General features: G+C 38.3%; 1 protein-coding gene across 1 annotated transcript in view; it reads left to right on the top strand.

Annotated features, from left to right (window-relative positions):
- The window catches only part of astn1 (astrotactin 1), a 502578-nt gene that overhangs the window by 164490 nt on the left and 321811 nt on the right, over nucleotides 1–16277 (top strand). The window contains 2 exon segments of the mRNA XM_042497522.1: nucleotides 5163–5251; nucleotides 5254–5299. Coding sequence (XP_042353456.1) covers nucleotides 5163–5251; nucleotides 5254–5299 — 135 coding nt within the window.

The raw sequence follows: 16277 nt of genomic DNA, 5'->3' as shown, positions 1-16277 counted from the left end.
AAATTGCAAGAAATGTATTGCTTTGGAAAATTATTTTTTAAAAAGATAGGAAAGAATGTCCAAAAAATAGTCTATTTATAATCATCATAACTGTATATTTACAATTATTTCACTAAATTATGATTATTATTTTTAAGCACTTTTTTGGTAATTCTTTTATTTGACTTTATTCTAATATTTATTCTAATATTTAGGTATTTTTTGTTCTTTTTTTTTTTTTGCTACTTTTTTTATGTTGCTCATTGCCCTTTTACCATGTTTTTGAAAGAAATCAAGCCAATCTGGTTTCAAAGGGTTAACACAGCATATTTAATTGACTTTAATTTAATATATTTGATATTTCCCTTTTTGGTGTTCACTGGCAGCCATTTTATAACTTTCAGTAGTGTGTATTTAGAGTTGCTGTTCTACCGTAAGTGGTTTTTCCCTGGTTTGAGGAAGAGCAGCTTCAACAGAGGATGTGCTACTTCCTTCATAATGAGTCCCTCCATGACAGTACAATAGTAAAAACAACAAAAGACTGCTTTTGCCACTGCTTACAATAAAAAGGAAACCTGTAGACTTTGTCTGTACCTCCCTCACAGCTGCTGGCCCAGTGTTTACGTTAGGAACAAACAGAGGAGGCTGGCATGGCGCTCTTGTCACCAGGAAGTGCTTTGATACATTGCCCTCCCTGCTAGGATCTTCCCTGCTAGAAGCCTTTCACTCCTCGCTCCGTCCAGCCGTGCAGTTTAAAATGTCTTTGTCCTCAGACTGCTCCCACCCAGCCATCCGTCCTAATTTAAATCTCTCAGCCTCAAGCTTTGAACTTCGCCAAAGCAACCCTGTCGTCTCCAGGCACCGGCAAAAGACCTTGAATCTCAGCGAGCGCTCTGAGAGCCACGCCGCCATCATCGTGTTTGCTAAAGCACATATTACCATTAAACACAGGAGCAAATGAGGCAATTAGAATCACAGTGGTATGGAGAATAAAGTGAAACGAAGCAAACTCGAGGACGCGGGCACGAATCCTCCAGTGTCGGAGGAGATAAATGCTGAGAGTCAGCATTCAAACGCACAACTGCATGCCGTTCGCGCGACCGCGGGGAGTTCCTCTGAGGGCTGCAAACATGTTTTCCACTCAACAACTGTTTTCTCACGGGAACTCTTAGTGTTTTCCACCTCCAGCATCTCTGTGGGTGAACCAAATAAGTCATATCGCAGCACACTAGTCCCTAGTTGTCCATTATAAAGTAGTGCTCGTTAAGTGGCTGCTAATTTGTCGTGTGGTCACCCATATACGTCACGCCGCATCACAGGGAATATCAGTGCTCGGGCTGCACACAGTCCCATAAGAGATGCTGAAATGACTTATGGGAGAGGTGGTAACAGCTTCCAGGAAAAGAATATGGGTATATTACCATTTTAATAGACTTATAATAAGTTGCTAGAGCCCAGTGTTTTACAGGAAATGGAAAGACTTTGATCCACACAAAACTTGACTTTGAAACAAAGGGAGTAATTGCATGGATGTAATTAAGTGTTCCATTTCTGCAAAGGTTTAATCAGTCTGTTCTTAAATTGACTGGTAATGCATGCAGCTCCCACTATCTTCTGCCCTTTCCGTATGCTAAGTTAGCAATTTATTAAATGCAAATTAAACAATTGTGAATGAGGAAATGTGTTTAGTCTGCATAAAAAATGGTTGTTAACCATTTGATCAACAAGCCCCCCCCCCCCCCACTTGTGCTACAAGTACTCATGCATAATTCATCAGCGCTAATAATGCAATTCAGCGCGCACTGTTTAACTTAAATTCGGAAGTATTACATTTCATCTGCAGAGTGTTTAAAAATTGATGATATTCATTGACTCACAAATAAAGAATTGTTTTAAAGCTCGTGTTCCAGACATCTGTTGTTTACAGATTTATAGCTGTGTTTTGTCTCCAGGGAAACTCCTGTTGGCCTTTTTTGTCAGGGTTTCTCATTTGGTATGCATTGCGTCCATTAGCACACGGTGTCCTTCTGCTTCAAGAAAGAGTTATGCAAAAAGGATAACTTTGCTCAAAGGTAGTATAAATAACCTCCAAGCAGTTTGATGCCATTATTCTGAATCATTGATGCAGTGAATACATTCATCTTTGAAAAGTAGACATTTTGTACTGACACAGTGGTTGTTTTTACACAACAGGAACACTAGACCTTGATGTAGCGCTAACTTAAAGGGGGCCTGCACCAGTTTTACAAATGAACATCAGTTTGTTTGTCAGCTGTTTTCGTGCCATAAAGTAAAGATTCTGTCAGCAGTTTTTACAATTACAGAGCCCGGGGATAGCAAAGTCAGTCTGCCATTGGGTTGGTTGTACAATCGACCTCTCTGGCCACTCCTTGCCATGAAATACTGTACAGATATTCATGATCCCCAGGGGATGCAGATGAATAAATTTCTTGCTCCAGTTGTGTGGGCAGTGAATGCGGATAGTTTTTGATTGGCCGTCACAAACCATTCTCATTGCGAAGTTGTGATACACTGCCACTTTTGCAGCGATTTTGGCCTAAAATCCCAACACCAAAAGCCACCTTATGCTTACGCATGATATGCTGCTGGATGGCGTCAGCTGAGAACGCGGCTAGACAGAACCATACACTGTGTTATTATATGCCAGCAAACAGCCAGATGGCACCTGCTGCAGCAGCATGTTACGTGGACGAGCGGCGTCATTTGACATCATGTATCATGTCTGCATGGTATGCCACTAGATGGCATCAGGCTAAAACGCTGCCGTTAACAACGTAATATAAGGAGCATAGGGTCCCTATAGGGTGGGCGTTCCATCTGAATGTGGTGTTTTTTTCTACTGCTTACTAATGTGCCTCTTTTGACTAATCCTAACCATCCATGCCAGCATGTGCTTTTGTTGATGTCCTGGCGTTGGTTGCCATGTGCTTTTGTTGCCTAAACATAACCACGTGCAGCATGCTCCACCATGCGCTTTTGTTTAAACCACGTTAGTCCCATCATGGAACATCAATGGCAGACACTGAAGGAGACCTAGGCTGTGTTCGAAATCACCCCCTATCATGGATGTAGTGCACTATATAGTGTGTTTGCCATTTTGTAGTGTTGTTCGAATTCTCCGCGATTAATTTCATCCACTATGTAGTGGACGAGAAAACACCCACAATGCACCGCAAAATTGAGTGAACAAGCAATGTACACTACTTTAAGCTCCGTATCCCACAATGCAATGCGGTCGTGTTTTGGAAGAGGAGAAGGAGACGATGGCCGCCGCACCAACCGCCGCTTTTGTATATAAATTTAAGTAACATTACAATATACACATTTGATGCATGTAATACTTCAGTGGCGTGGTTTTATGCCTTTTAAGGGTTGCCGAATTGTCATAACGAGCGGATTTGTTGGTGGAGAAGCATCCGGTTTGTTATTTGTATCTGCGAACTAACGCTAACGCTAAGGCTAATGCTAGGGCTTGCCGGTAGTTGCAGCTCTAGCTAGGAGCAGACACCCGCACACCCGCTCACATCTGATCATAGCGTTTTGTTCTCTTTTCCCAATTGGCGGTGTGTTAGAAAAATAAATGCTTTTCTGTTTCTTGTTCCAAGGGACTGATGAAGATGTTGAGAAGCTTATTAAGCTTCGTGTTAAGCACAACCAGCTGTTCTCCGGCCGAAGAAATGCGGCTCTGCATGGATGGGGGATATATTCTAGTGGTGCATATTCATCAATAAAAGACATTTCAGAATTCATATTTGTCATTCCTGATTGAACATTACATTTGTATTTTTTAGTATGATGGTATTTATAGTTGAATAACCATGGCGCATCTGCTGACGCAACACGTTCAGGAAATTACCGTGTAGTGTCCGAATTCTCCTCCCGTCGTTCCCTACATCATGTATATGATGTAGTTCACTACATCATATACACGATGTAGTGGATAGGGAGTGAGTGAATGAGTGGATGATTTCGAACACAGCCCTAGAGTGTAATATGTAGACTGGCCTGAAGAAGCCTTCAGTTCTAGCCAACTGTTAAAACAAAAGGAGCATCACAGATAAAGAGTGAAAGTCTTCAAGAAACTCAAGCAAGTTGCCTACGACTTTGAATTAAAGGAATACATTACGAGGTATTTATAGTTGTCATAGTTGTTGTTCTTGGTGTAGACAGCCCTTTATTGTTGTTAGATTGAGGCTTGGTCCGGTGTCCACGTGTATGTGTTTTAGAACCTGAATCTGAATATCTTACTGGTGAAAGCATTTATAAGGTGATGGAAACAAATGCTTATTCTACCCTAAATTACTTGTTATTTTTCTTTCAATTAATTCATAGAATTGTAGATGGCCACAAGATAAAATGCACATTCTGCTTGCAACACAGGACTTTGATTTAACTAACTGTTTCATTTAGTACACGATTTAAAAGTGATCACTATATTCTGTAGCTGCTTCCACTAAGTCAGTGCACCATGGACAGAGAGCTGTTACATAAGATGTAACATGCTGTATTTATCAGCCATAGGTTTCATGGAATTTTAACTCCACAAATACGTTACTGAGTATTCCAGGGTTTATACAGTATATAGTATTGTGTGTGTGTGTGTGTGTGTGTACATATACATATATATATATATATATATTTATTTATTTTTTTATTTTTTTTTTTTTTCTTTAACATAATTTTAAATATATAATTACAATAATTGTATTGTTTTCTGGATATCTTTCCTATTTAAAAAATATAATAAAGCAGGATTTTTTAGCTCTTTATTGCCACCCTTATGCCACCCTTTAGTTACTTCTTGCAATTTGTGGGACACTGCTTCTGCTTAAAGGAAAAAAAAAGAATATATATATATATATATATATATATATATTTTTTTTTTTGTAAGGTCTTTCTACTGCTTCTGCTTATTTCTTGCATTGGGGCATTGTTTGCTAAGTTACTACAGTTAAATATGTATCTGTACATGTCTAGGTCTCTGTATATCATTAAAACAGTGTTAGTGTCATTTGAAGTGTCATGACAGTCTGTTCCTGTTTCTACTGTCGTTTTCACCCACAGTCCAATAACCTGACCTTGTTTCTTTTGCTGTTCTTTTACACTCAGAAAGCCAAACCTGTACCCTGACTTGTCTGATCCACCCCTCTCATTCTCTGCAGATTCACATACACTTTAGGAGAAGGAATGTGGCTGCCGTTAAGTAAAAGCTTTGTCATCCCCCCTGCTGAGCTCGCCATCAACCCCTCAGCCAGTGCAAGACAGACATGACTGTCATGGAGGACGCAGTGGACGTACGGTGAGATGACATTTACTGGTACCACTTCCCACTTCCCACTGCTGCTTTCTCGAGGTAACATTTATAAACATGATGATAGAGACTCCCACCAAAGAAATAAAAGGTTCCAAATGGCTGAAAAGTAAGGGTGGATTGTGTAGGCCGCTTCAGCAAACTGTGCGCTATGAGCTTTGCATTTCTGCGCTGAAATACTACCAGGTCTCTCTGTCCACTTTGTATTTCATTATTTCTGATGAAGTCTTACAACTCCCAAAAAACGCATATTGGCTTTTTGATAAATATTCCTCCTGACCATGTTTTATCCCCAGAATGTATCTTCATCTCACAGATTTGTATTCTTACTTAATCAGCATTTGTTTTTATTTACTGTTGTTGCGGTGAGTCTTAAGCAGCCTTGTGAGGCTGATGCAGAGGTCTTAGCGGTCATGATTCAGAGGGTAATAAAATTCTAACATCTAACACAAAATCAATTATAAAGACGCAGATAAACCACAGTGAAAAGAAGGATAAGGAGAAAGAATTACTTGGCGATTGAAAACCGTAAACAGCGTTTCGGTTGTTAAATGGCTCATAACTCCTGTGCTCTCTGTGCAATGACTGTGTTTGTGTCTGGGCTGCAGAGAGAGAGCCGTAACGGAGCCAAAAACATGCTGCAGTATTAAACTGGACTCAGCTGACAGCAGTGATGCAACAAAATGATTTACTCATGTGGCTTTGCTAGCAGAGGGGCGGGGCACTGTATAGTGACAAGACCTCCATGTGATGAAAGGGGGAAAGAATTCATGGTTCCTTTTTCTCAGGCCAAAACTTTTTGTCCTGCTGTACCGTCAGGTCAAAATTTCCCTCTGTCAACACTTTGGATTGGGTAATTTAAGAACTAATGACTGGATGTTTTATGAAATGCATGGGGAAGTTTTTGGAATCTGCTCTGTCGAAAAAGACTTCAAAGGGGCCTGGATTTGATCTGTGCCCCCCCTCATTGTTCATTTCTAATGTTACCATAGGGCCAAAACTCTGACTCAGATACTCAATTCCAAAGCATGGACAATGAGGATTACTGAGACCATTTATGCTCACAATGTGTGCTACCTCTATATCAACCAATCAATCAATCAATCAGCCAGTCAATCAATCAATCAACCAACCAACCCACCTACCTTAGCATCTACCTACCTACCTATCTAGTTACCTATGTGATTACCTAATAGTCTACCTACCTGCCTAAACACCTACCTATGTACCAACCTACCCAACAAACCATTCAACCAACCAATGTCTTCCAAACTCTGATTGACCTCATCTTTTGCATCACTACAACCAATCTCAATCCATCTCATTCAGTCAATCAGTCAATCAATGTCAACCAACCTGGGGCGCCTGGTGGCTTGGTAGATAGAGCAGGTGCCCTATGAACGGAGGCTTTGTCCTCGTTCACACTTAAGCTTTCCTATCAATAAAAGGCATCTTACCAAACTGCATACCTAGTTAGTATTTAGTTAGTTACCTATGTACTTAACTAACCATCTACCTACCTACCTAACCACATACCTCCCGCAATACCTACCTATGTGCCTACCTACCTAACCAACCCAACCAACCAACGTCTTCCAAACTCGAAATTGGTTTCATCTTACACATCTGGACCCTAACTAGATGGGTGGACGGTCACTCGCCCCAAAACTCAGGCAACAACTCCCCCTCTCCCGCCACCTCTGAAAGGTGCTTCGCAGTGAATCAGAGTTTTTATTCCCTTGTGGCGCAGGGCAAGCAAGAATGAGACAGCACCTCACATCCCCACCATCACACCAGTCTTTATTCACCATAAAGCACACACCTTCTCTCTTTCTCTTGCTAGAGTCCTCTGTTCTGCCAGACTGCCATATAAAAAAGAGTCACCTGGTTGATTGCTGCTGTCCAGGGTTTAGCTGCGTTTTGGCCAAAAAAACTGCAACTACTACTTGCAAAATAGACATAAGAGCCAAAATGTAATACACGTTTTACATAGATTTTGCACAAACAGAGCTGACAGACAGGGGATTGGAACTCCTTACCACAGACTAACTGAAGCAGGTTTGGAGCATGCAGTGTTTATACTGGAAAAGTGACAAAACAATGCATTCTCAAAACATTCAGTGGGAATTCTAAATAAAGATATTTTTGAGTGTGTTTTTGATGATACCATTCCCCCAAAAATCATTTAAAAAAAGGAAATGTGGGAGCTGCTCACAGCTGGAAGAAATCAAAACTAATTGTGAAACCGCAGAAAACAAAAAAAAGGAAAAACATGATTGAAGTTTAATTAGCAGCAGCATTCTCAAGTCACACATTCACTGACAACACGTGCTGTCTTTTCCTGTTTTTAAATGGTTCATTTCTTCTATATTACGATAATGAAAACAAACAGTATACTAGATTAGTATAAACTGTATCAGATTATCACTACACAATCATGGCCAAAAGAATTCACAATAATGATATTGTCGCTATGTCTGTAGAAAACAAAAACTTGACAAAAAAAGTTATTCTTTTAGTCAAACTTAATTTTGTTTACTGTGTCATTTGTTTCTTTTTGGAAAATAAATGACCACAAAATACTCGTGGTGTAGGTAGATGGAGAGACAGGAGTGAACAGAGTCGTACAAAAAGAGCAATCACACTTATTGGATGGTAATAGGTGACCTGACTGTTGGGAGAGGACAGAGACAATTGGAAACTATGTAAAAGATTCTGGATTACTTACATTATTAACATAAAATCAATTTTTCATTTTTAAGTATCACATTTATTGTCTATACCGGTATATAACAATTCCTCTAGACTGTTTAAGGTTGTTTTCTGATTTCTCCGAGACGTTGTTTCTTACTGTCCGGCCACCGTATTCTTGATACTGAAGCAACTCAAGTATATGTGCTTATTTCAGATAAATACGTTTTTAACTTCCAAAACACTGCAGTAGTGCCCACCTTGCGATTGCAACTATTTTTAAAAGCATTTTTTCAGAAAAGCTACTGATATTTTTATGTTATATTATATAGTTATGTATAGTATTATATTATATAGTTATTGAACTGAACTTACCGATCAGTTCAATAACTATTTATTATTAACTTCTTAGAAAACAGTTAAAGAATCAACATTAATCTGCACCATTAATACTTTGAAAATAGAAATACCACCAGTAGCTGCAATAGATCCATGTTCTGAGCTGGTAATGACATCATTGCACTATGTTACGTGAGGTGCACAACCATGTTAAAAGGCACAGTGGTGCCAGAGGAATACATTATGAACTTGTTTGTCCCCTGCTCATTAAACTGAGGATATCTCAAAAACTAAATATGTACTTAGATCTGATAATTTAAGTGGTTTTAAGATATATTTTGGTGATGTCTCTACACAAAAGATTTTTTTTTTTGATGAACATGATTTGTGTTTTTGTTTTGGAAAAAAATCTGATGAAAATAGATGTCCAATTTTTGTATATTTTTTTAAAGACATAATTTAAATACTTTTATTTATTATTATGGTTTATTGACTGACATGGTCTCTTAGCTTAGGGATATAAAGCATTTAAAGATGCCCCAAAAATGACATTACAATAAGCAAAAATATTTACGTAGGCTCTGGGGTACCATTTCGATAGCAACTGTTTGTAACCCTAAACCGAGCTGTGCAGAGTTCAGTATTATCTAGTTAAACTTTCTGTGTTTTCTGTAGACCTTGTACATGAAGCTGTAAAATAGTTTTGCCTTTGCATGTCCCAGCTGTTACAAGGTTTACTACTATCTACGCATAACTTTGCCAAGGACAGACCTGTCCACTTTGGACCTACTTTACTGAGTGGTCAGCCACATTATGAATCACCCAGAGAGTTAACATGACTGCATTTGGTGTGACAGTATTATGTTGCAGCATAACGTGTATGTGAACAGGATTAGATTTGGAGTAGAGGTGCGTTAATGTAATTAGTAGTGGGATTTGTCTTTTAGTGTATGCTGGAACATGCCCTGTCAACAAGTTAGTGTGCACGACCGTGTCAGATCCTGCCCCAATTTGCCGATGGTTATTTGCCCTGTGAAAATTATGTCAGGTAAAATTAGTCTCGCTCAAATGAATATCCCCATCATTTTTTCTCATTAGCACATAGACACTCAAGGAGTTTTTATTTTTTCTTTTCCTGCCGGTGGCTAATTCCAAACACTCAGATGACTGAGATATGAAGTAGACCTACAACGAGAATGCTGTGAAATAACACTGATTAGAAGAACAGGATTTAATGCGACTGTTGGTGCTTAACGCTTCCAGACAACAGTGTGTGTTTTTTTCCCAAGCTAATTATCAAATTAATGTCTAAGGTCTCTCACAGCAGACTTTTTTAGGTTCAGTTCACAGGTTGTAACCAAGCCATTACATCTTCTTAAGTTGCATATATGACTGGCAGTGACAATTGTCATATATAAAATTAAGAGACATACATGTGCTGGATGTGTCATTATTTGGGCTTTCTATTTATGTAACATCTCTTAAGATTAGAAAATTACAGATTTTTCTTGTTTCCATTGAACATGGAAAGTTACAATATTAACAATACAGAATTGCATGCATTTTTACTTTCACTCTAAATTGCCAGAGTTTCCATCACTTCATACGACTACATGCACAGTCAAGTTGAGCAGCAGAGACCGTGGATTTCCACTGCCTGCATGCGCGTTGCGGAACGGCTCAGCTGCGGTTTTGCACCCTGCTCCCTCAGCCTTCAAATCCCAGTGTAGGAATTAAAAGGGGCCAGAGGAGTCTTAGCTCCCTTGAAAAATACCTGAGCTCCTTGAAAAAAGTGATATTTCACAGGTCACGAGTAACTATTGAATGACCCAAGGTAAAATAATGTATCCCTATACATTTTAATTTGATATTCTACAAATTAGCGACCCAGTAATGGTGTTATGTACTTAACATAAAATTATGTAGGTTAGGTTTAGCAAACTCAAGTTACCTCGTTGAGGTTTAGGAAAATAGTCAAACAGGTGAACTCATATTTCACATAGTTCTGATTTGTGGTCTCTCGGAGGAAAGTTTTTTTTTTGACAAAACACAAGGCTGAAAAATGAAGCCAATGTGGAAGTGCCAAAAACTGAAATTACTACAAACATAATGTTTGTGACCCTGCAACCACCCGAGCCTATGTCCTTACTGGACTGCTTTCCATTAACTACCATCAGCACACTGATCACTTGATCATAGCTATCCAAAATACATGGGCTATACGCAGATTATTATGGCTCAGGATCATGTGGGATATGTACAAACTGTGGTGCTTTACCTTTTATAGGAAAGTTAACGAACGGTGCATGAGAGTAGCCTGGAGAAAGGCATTTCTATGAGTTTGCAATTGAAAGCTGGTTTAATATCAAGGTTTCTCACCAACTGCAAACTGGAGGCAATTTTGAAAGAATGACCATGGAATAAAAGTGAAAACTGAAGCTCAGCTAAAGGATGAGAATGAGCTTGAATACCATTCCGAAAAGGGCAGAATTTAATTGGATTAATTTGTCTCTTACTGAGGTTGATTAATTTTCAGACATGATTTTGCAGATAGTTCTGAAGCAATTTTACTTTTCTCACTATGTTGAAGTGGGAGAAATGTCTCAGTGGTTATTCATTAAATATTATCTGAATGCATAAAGCATCAAAACATGAACTACAAAAGGCTACAAGAGGAGTGTGTGTGTGTGTGTGTGTGCGTGCGTGCGTGCCTGTGTGAGACATCACAACTACTGGTTTAAACCACTTTTCAGAAGAGGGGTAAAAGTGGACAAATCCATATATTTACCCTGTGATTCACAGAGGCCACAGGTAACATGTCGATAAAACATTACCAACATGCTAATTTTCAGAATGTACAATAAGTGTAAACAACTGGAGACATTCACTGAGAAGATCTGGGTTTGCAGGATTATCTGCGAGATTGCTCGAGTGTGTCAAAATGACAATAGAAAGATGACAAACATCTAACATATTTTCTATTTTCTTCCTACAATAAAACCAAAGGAAATAAAAGCCAGAGTGTAGAGCATTGTTTCCCAACAGTAAAGTCTTCTGTATTTCTCTCTAAAACTTAGAGAAGTCCAAAAAGTAAAGATAAATGTCATTAATTTTTTCCCCCTTATGTTTCTGCTTTAATCATATTTTGACCCCTCAGATTAGTCACGGGACCACATGGGAGACTTTACATTTACATTTGCATTAACCAAGAAGAAGTAGTAGCAGCAGTAGTAGTAGTAATAGCAGCAGTAGCAGCAGCAGCAGTAGTAGTAGTAGTAGTGGTAGTGGTGGTGGTGGTGGTGGTGCTTTATTCAAGGGATAATTCACCCAAAAATGAAAATTCAGTCATTTTCTTCGCACTCTCATGCTAAAAGGAAAGCCGTGTGAAGTTATTATATTCCACAAAATACTGCGAGAGGTTCACAGGGTAAAGACACTGCACTCGTTTCCCAAACTTAAAGCAAATGGTGAACAGGATTCAAGCTTTCAAAAAAAAAAAAAAAAAACACAAAATTCCTCCATATTGCTCAGTTGGAGTTGTTTTGAAAAACGTCACAGGCATCTTGCTTTTAGCCTTGTTGTGGCGTATAGTTCCTAGTTCCTAGGAGCCCGTAAAACAATTAATAGCTCAGGCTATTATTTGCTTAAATCGCTGAACTGTTGCTCAGCAAAAATAGGAAATGCAATCAAAGCATTTATTTAAACCTCTTCTTGCATCTTTTCTGTTTACTATGCTGATGTTACAGTCGTCTTTGGGGCTCCTGGTTTCAGTAAAATGGACTCAATGTGTAAATTGTAGAGAATCTTACCAAGCTAACCATGTGTGTAGCATGTCCGTATTGACAAAAGTTTAAACATTTGTATTTGTATGTGCGATCTAAGCAGGTAACTAGCTCCAGTGGGTAGCCAATTACTGACTTTTATACATTCAAAGACATTTTATCATAATAACCTGCATGGTAACTTTTAATTGAGATAGATGTGTATTTGTCAAAATGTGGAGCCACACCAGGCGAGTAAAAGGGACTGGGCATCTAATTTGGACTATAGGCTTATATTTTAAGTTTTACAGTACCTGACATATATTGCTCTTGGAAATGATGCAGTATTTTTTGTAATATTTGACTCCTGTTTGGTTTCTCTAGCTGAAGGTCCCGCTGTTACATACTGCATGATATTTACTATAAATTGATTCTGTTTTGGGCATGGTTTTACAATTTTCAACACCCCCCCTTACTCCATGTTTACACATTCCAATTCCCCCTTCTTTTTTAACATTTTATTTTCATTTGGCAGCTTCCTTCAAGACACTGTGTAAATAACTCATTTCCTTCTGATCTGGGATCTGATGAACGCTCTCTTCAGCTCTCCCCCCAGGGGCGGCGAGGAAACACTGCTAACGCATCTCGAAGCAGCTGATTTACTCTGCTTCAGAGCTGCGTTGCCCCACGTTTGATGATCATTTGTCACTCTGTCTTGCTTCTTGGCAGATGGATAATAGAGATGATCCCTGATCTCCGTTCCTTGATTTGGTGGCTTCACGGCAGTGCAGACTAAAAATCAGCCTTGGTTTTTGTTTTCATAATGTGTTTATTAGTGCTTGTGTAGCATTTCCTTGAGGTTGCGTACAGAAGATGATCTCTTGTGCGTTTCTTTAAATAGTGAAGCAAAATATGTCACTAATTAAAAACTCAATGTTCCATTTCTCCTCTGCTCCTGCGTTATTATTGAGAAAAATATATATATCGAAGTGGCAAGCTTTAGAAATACCTTTACATTAAAATCTTGTTTTTTCTATTCCTTGTTGATGTTAATTTCCACGTCTTTCTCTCTGAACCAAATCACTAACTAATGTAAGTAAATTACAGGGTTTAACTTAGCATTTAAACCTTTGTTGGTACTTTTCACTGGCATATAGGCTGAATAAATGGTACTTTATATGACTTGCTTTGGTAAACATGTACTTCTAGCCCTCCCATTGTTGGATAGCTGCTCATGTTAATGGTGTCTATAATTGAAGCTTACATTTATGGCCTCTTTCAGCGGCAGTTGTTAAATATATTGCAGGTAGTACTAATTGCCCATTCATTTTAAGCATGCCCTATGCAGGAAGTGCAACATTTACTTATTTTAAATCAAAATCGTTTGTAATGAAGATTTTTCTCTTGATAGAGCTGCTTTTCCAATTTTCAGTTGAAACAATTACTTTCAAGGTGGTGCAATTAACTGCAAATTTTCCATTATTGAAATATGTTTACCAGCATCTCCATTGCTGCAATTAACTTCTTTAAAAAATGTCAAATGAGGTATCTCATTGAGATGATTTGATAAGGCGACTGGGCACTCTGATACTGATTATAGCATCGGTTAGGTCAGACATTTTAATTGTCTGTTATTTTAATTAAATAAGTACATGTGAATTCAGCACCACAGCCAATTATTACTTTATAATGAGACTTTTTCTGATTTATGGAACCTGTGAAACTTTATTTCTTAGTAATGTCTCAAGGACAATAAATATTCATGACTATAAAAGCAATGTCAAAGTAAAAAAAAAGTTTTACATGCAAAAACTCAGTTAAAGCGATCGTTTAGATTTTTGAAGTGGTTGTATGAGGTACTTATCCATTGTCACTGTATTACATACTATAGATGGTGGTCGGTACGCCCTCAGGAGCACATATATGAAGGCTGAGCAGTGTACTGTCTTGGAGGGGCAGGGGAAAAAAAAAAACCCCCAAAAAAATGGTTTAGCGTACACTAAATTGGGAATATTTTTACTGCTTTACCTGTCAGTAAGAAATAGTTTTTGCTATCAGTAGAATGGTGACGAAACTACTCAGAATATGTCACATAAAAACAGTTTCTGCAACATAAGTAAGGAGTGGAAAAGTAGTAAATGACTGCTGAGGTCAATCTGCCTGAAATGTTTCATTTATGATTACGGTGGCCAATTAACAGCGTTTTTCTTTTGTTTTTCATTTCTAATTCTCATCAAACATGTATCGAGTGTTATTCTGAGTTGCATGGATGATATCAGAGTGTATAAAAAGTCACACTGTCAGATATTACTACAGGGATAAAATTTACTTTGCACAATTAAAATGCAGCTAAAATCATTATGTGTTCAGTGTCATAAAGGATCTCTCTGTGCATGAAACAGAAAGCCTGAAACAATACAATTATTCTCTTGATGAAATTATATGCTTTATGTAACAGTGATCTGATTGGTCAGTGGTTGGGGTGTTGCAGGGTTACGATCCTCCGAGCTGTTCAGCATAAGTTACCGCTGTGATTCTCATCACTGTAAAAAATAAACCAGCTTCAAACACTGAAAGCTCACGGTTAACCATTAAGTTACCTCACATACCACAGATCCTTTTTGGTAGTACAGGCCTCTGATGTCACAGGTTTTAAGCACTTGTTTCAGGTCATTCCTTGTTTGTTTGTTTTTTAATCTTCTTTTTTTCTTTTAATTTTTCAAAACTAATTTTCAAGTAATTTTCTTGTAGGTTTTTTCTAATTACTTGATCACTTTTTCTTCATTTGTTGCTCATTTCCTTATTCCCATGTTTTTGAAAGAAATCAAGCCAATTTACTCATGTTTCAAATGGTTAAGATATTTGGACAATTAGTGGCCACATTTTTACTTAACTTTGAGAAGAAATTTATTGTCTCCTGCTGATTCATCATTCCATTAGAGGCACCATGAATATAACATTTACACTTGAGGGAATCTTTAAATAGGATGCAAACATCCACTTTGAGTCAAGGATAAGCTGATTGGATTTTGATGTTTAAAGTTCAAGGTTACTGTGATCAAGTTCATCTAATTCTCTGGAACACAGTATCTCAATACACCCTTGAAAAGGTTTCCTCAAATTTGGCAAAATGTCTACTTGGACTGAACAATGAGCTGACTAGATTTTGGTGGTCAAAGATCAAGGTCACTGTGACCCTGCATCTGTCTCATTCTCATGAACAGATATCCCAAGAGCACCTTGAGGGAATTTTTTTAAATGTGACACAAACATCCACTTTGAGTCAAAGATGAACTGATTAGAATTCGATAGTCAAAGGTCAAGGTTACGGCGATCCCATTTGTCTAATTCTCTGGAATGCAGTATCTCAACATGACTTTGAGAAAGTTTCCTCGAATTTGGCACAAACGTTCATTTGGACTCAGGGAACTGATTAGAATTTGATGGCCAAGGGTCAGGGTCACTTACCTTACAAAATATGTTTTTTTGCCATAACTCAAAAACTAAGATATTTTTGGTACAGCTAACAACTGCAAAATTGTCAGTGTCAATGACTAAATCCACTTAGCACTCCCATGCTTTAAAATGTAATGAACATTGTCGTAGTAGTAGCTTCATCATCAGAGTTGCCAAACGTGGTATTTTGGTTTGCGTGATATTTATATTGTGTTGCACACAATCATCGGATGTGTCCTGACTGTAATTGCACTTCCCTAATAATTTAGCATTCACACTTGCTGTGAGTTTCATCATCTGCCGAGGCTCTGTTCAATAGGTCCCCTCTGAATAAATGACAACAAAGCAATGGGCAATTATAAAAGAAAAATTGGTTTGTAAGATAACATCACATTGACTGTGTAAGAGAAGCAAACTCGCTGTATTTTCTCATAGGGGGAAAGCAGGCGAGAACAGGGAGTTAAAAAAAAATTGAAATGCCTGAGAGGTCATCATTTTCTTTACCAAGACAAAGTTCATGGCAATGCTATTACACAAGTACTTGTTTATCATCAGCAGCACTATTCTTCTGCAGAAAAAGCTCAGTGATTTAGATTCTGTAAGAAAACACTAAGGTCCTCTCTTGCTTTGCTTTTCATCTCCACCAATCCCAAACGCTTATACTGTTGTCCCTCTCCTAGATGATCTGCTTATTGACCTTGCTTTACAGGGAACACAAA

This window comes from Plectropomus leopardus, chromosome 12, assembly GCF_008729295.1.
Source record: "Plectropomus leopardus isolate mb chromosome 12, YSFRI_Pleo_2.0, whole genome shotgun sequence".
NCBI classification, from domain to species: Eukaryota; Metazoa; Chordata; class Actinopteri; order Perciformes; family Serranidae; genus Plectropomus; species Plectropomus leopardus.
Note: the sequence above shows the minus strand (reverse complement) of the source record. Positions and strands in the feature narration are given on the sequence as shown.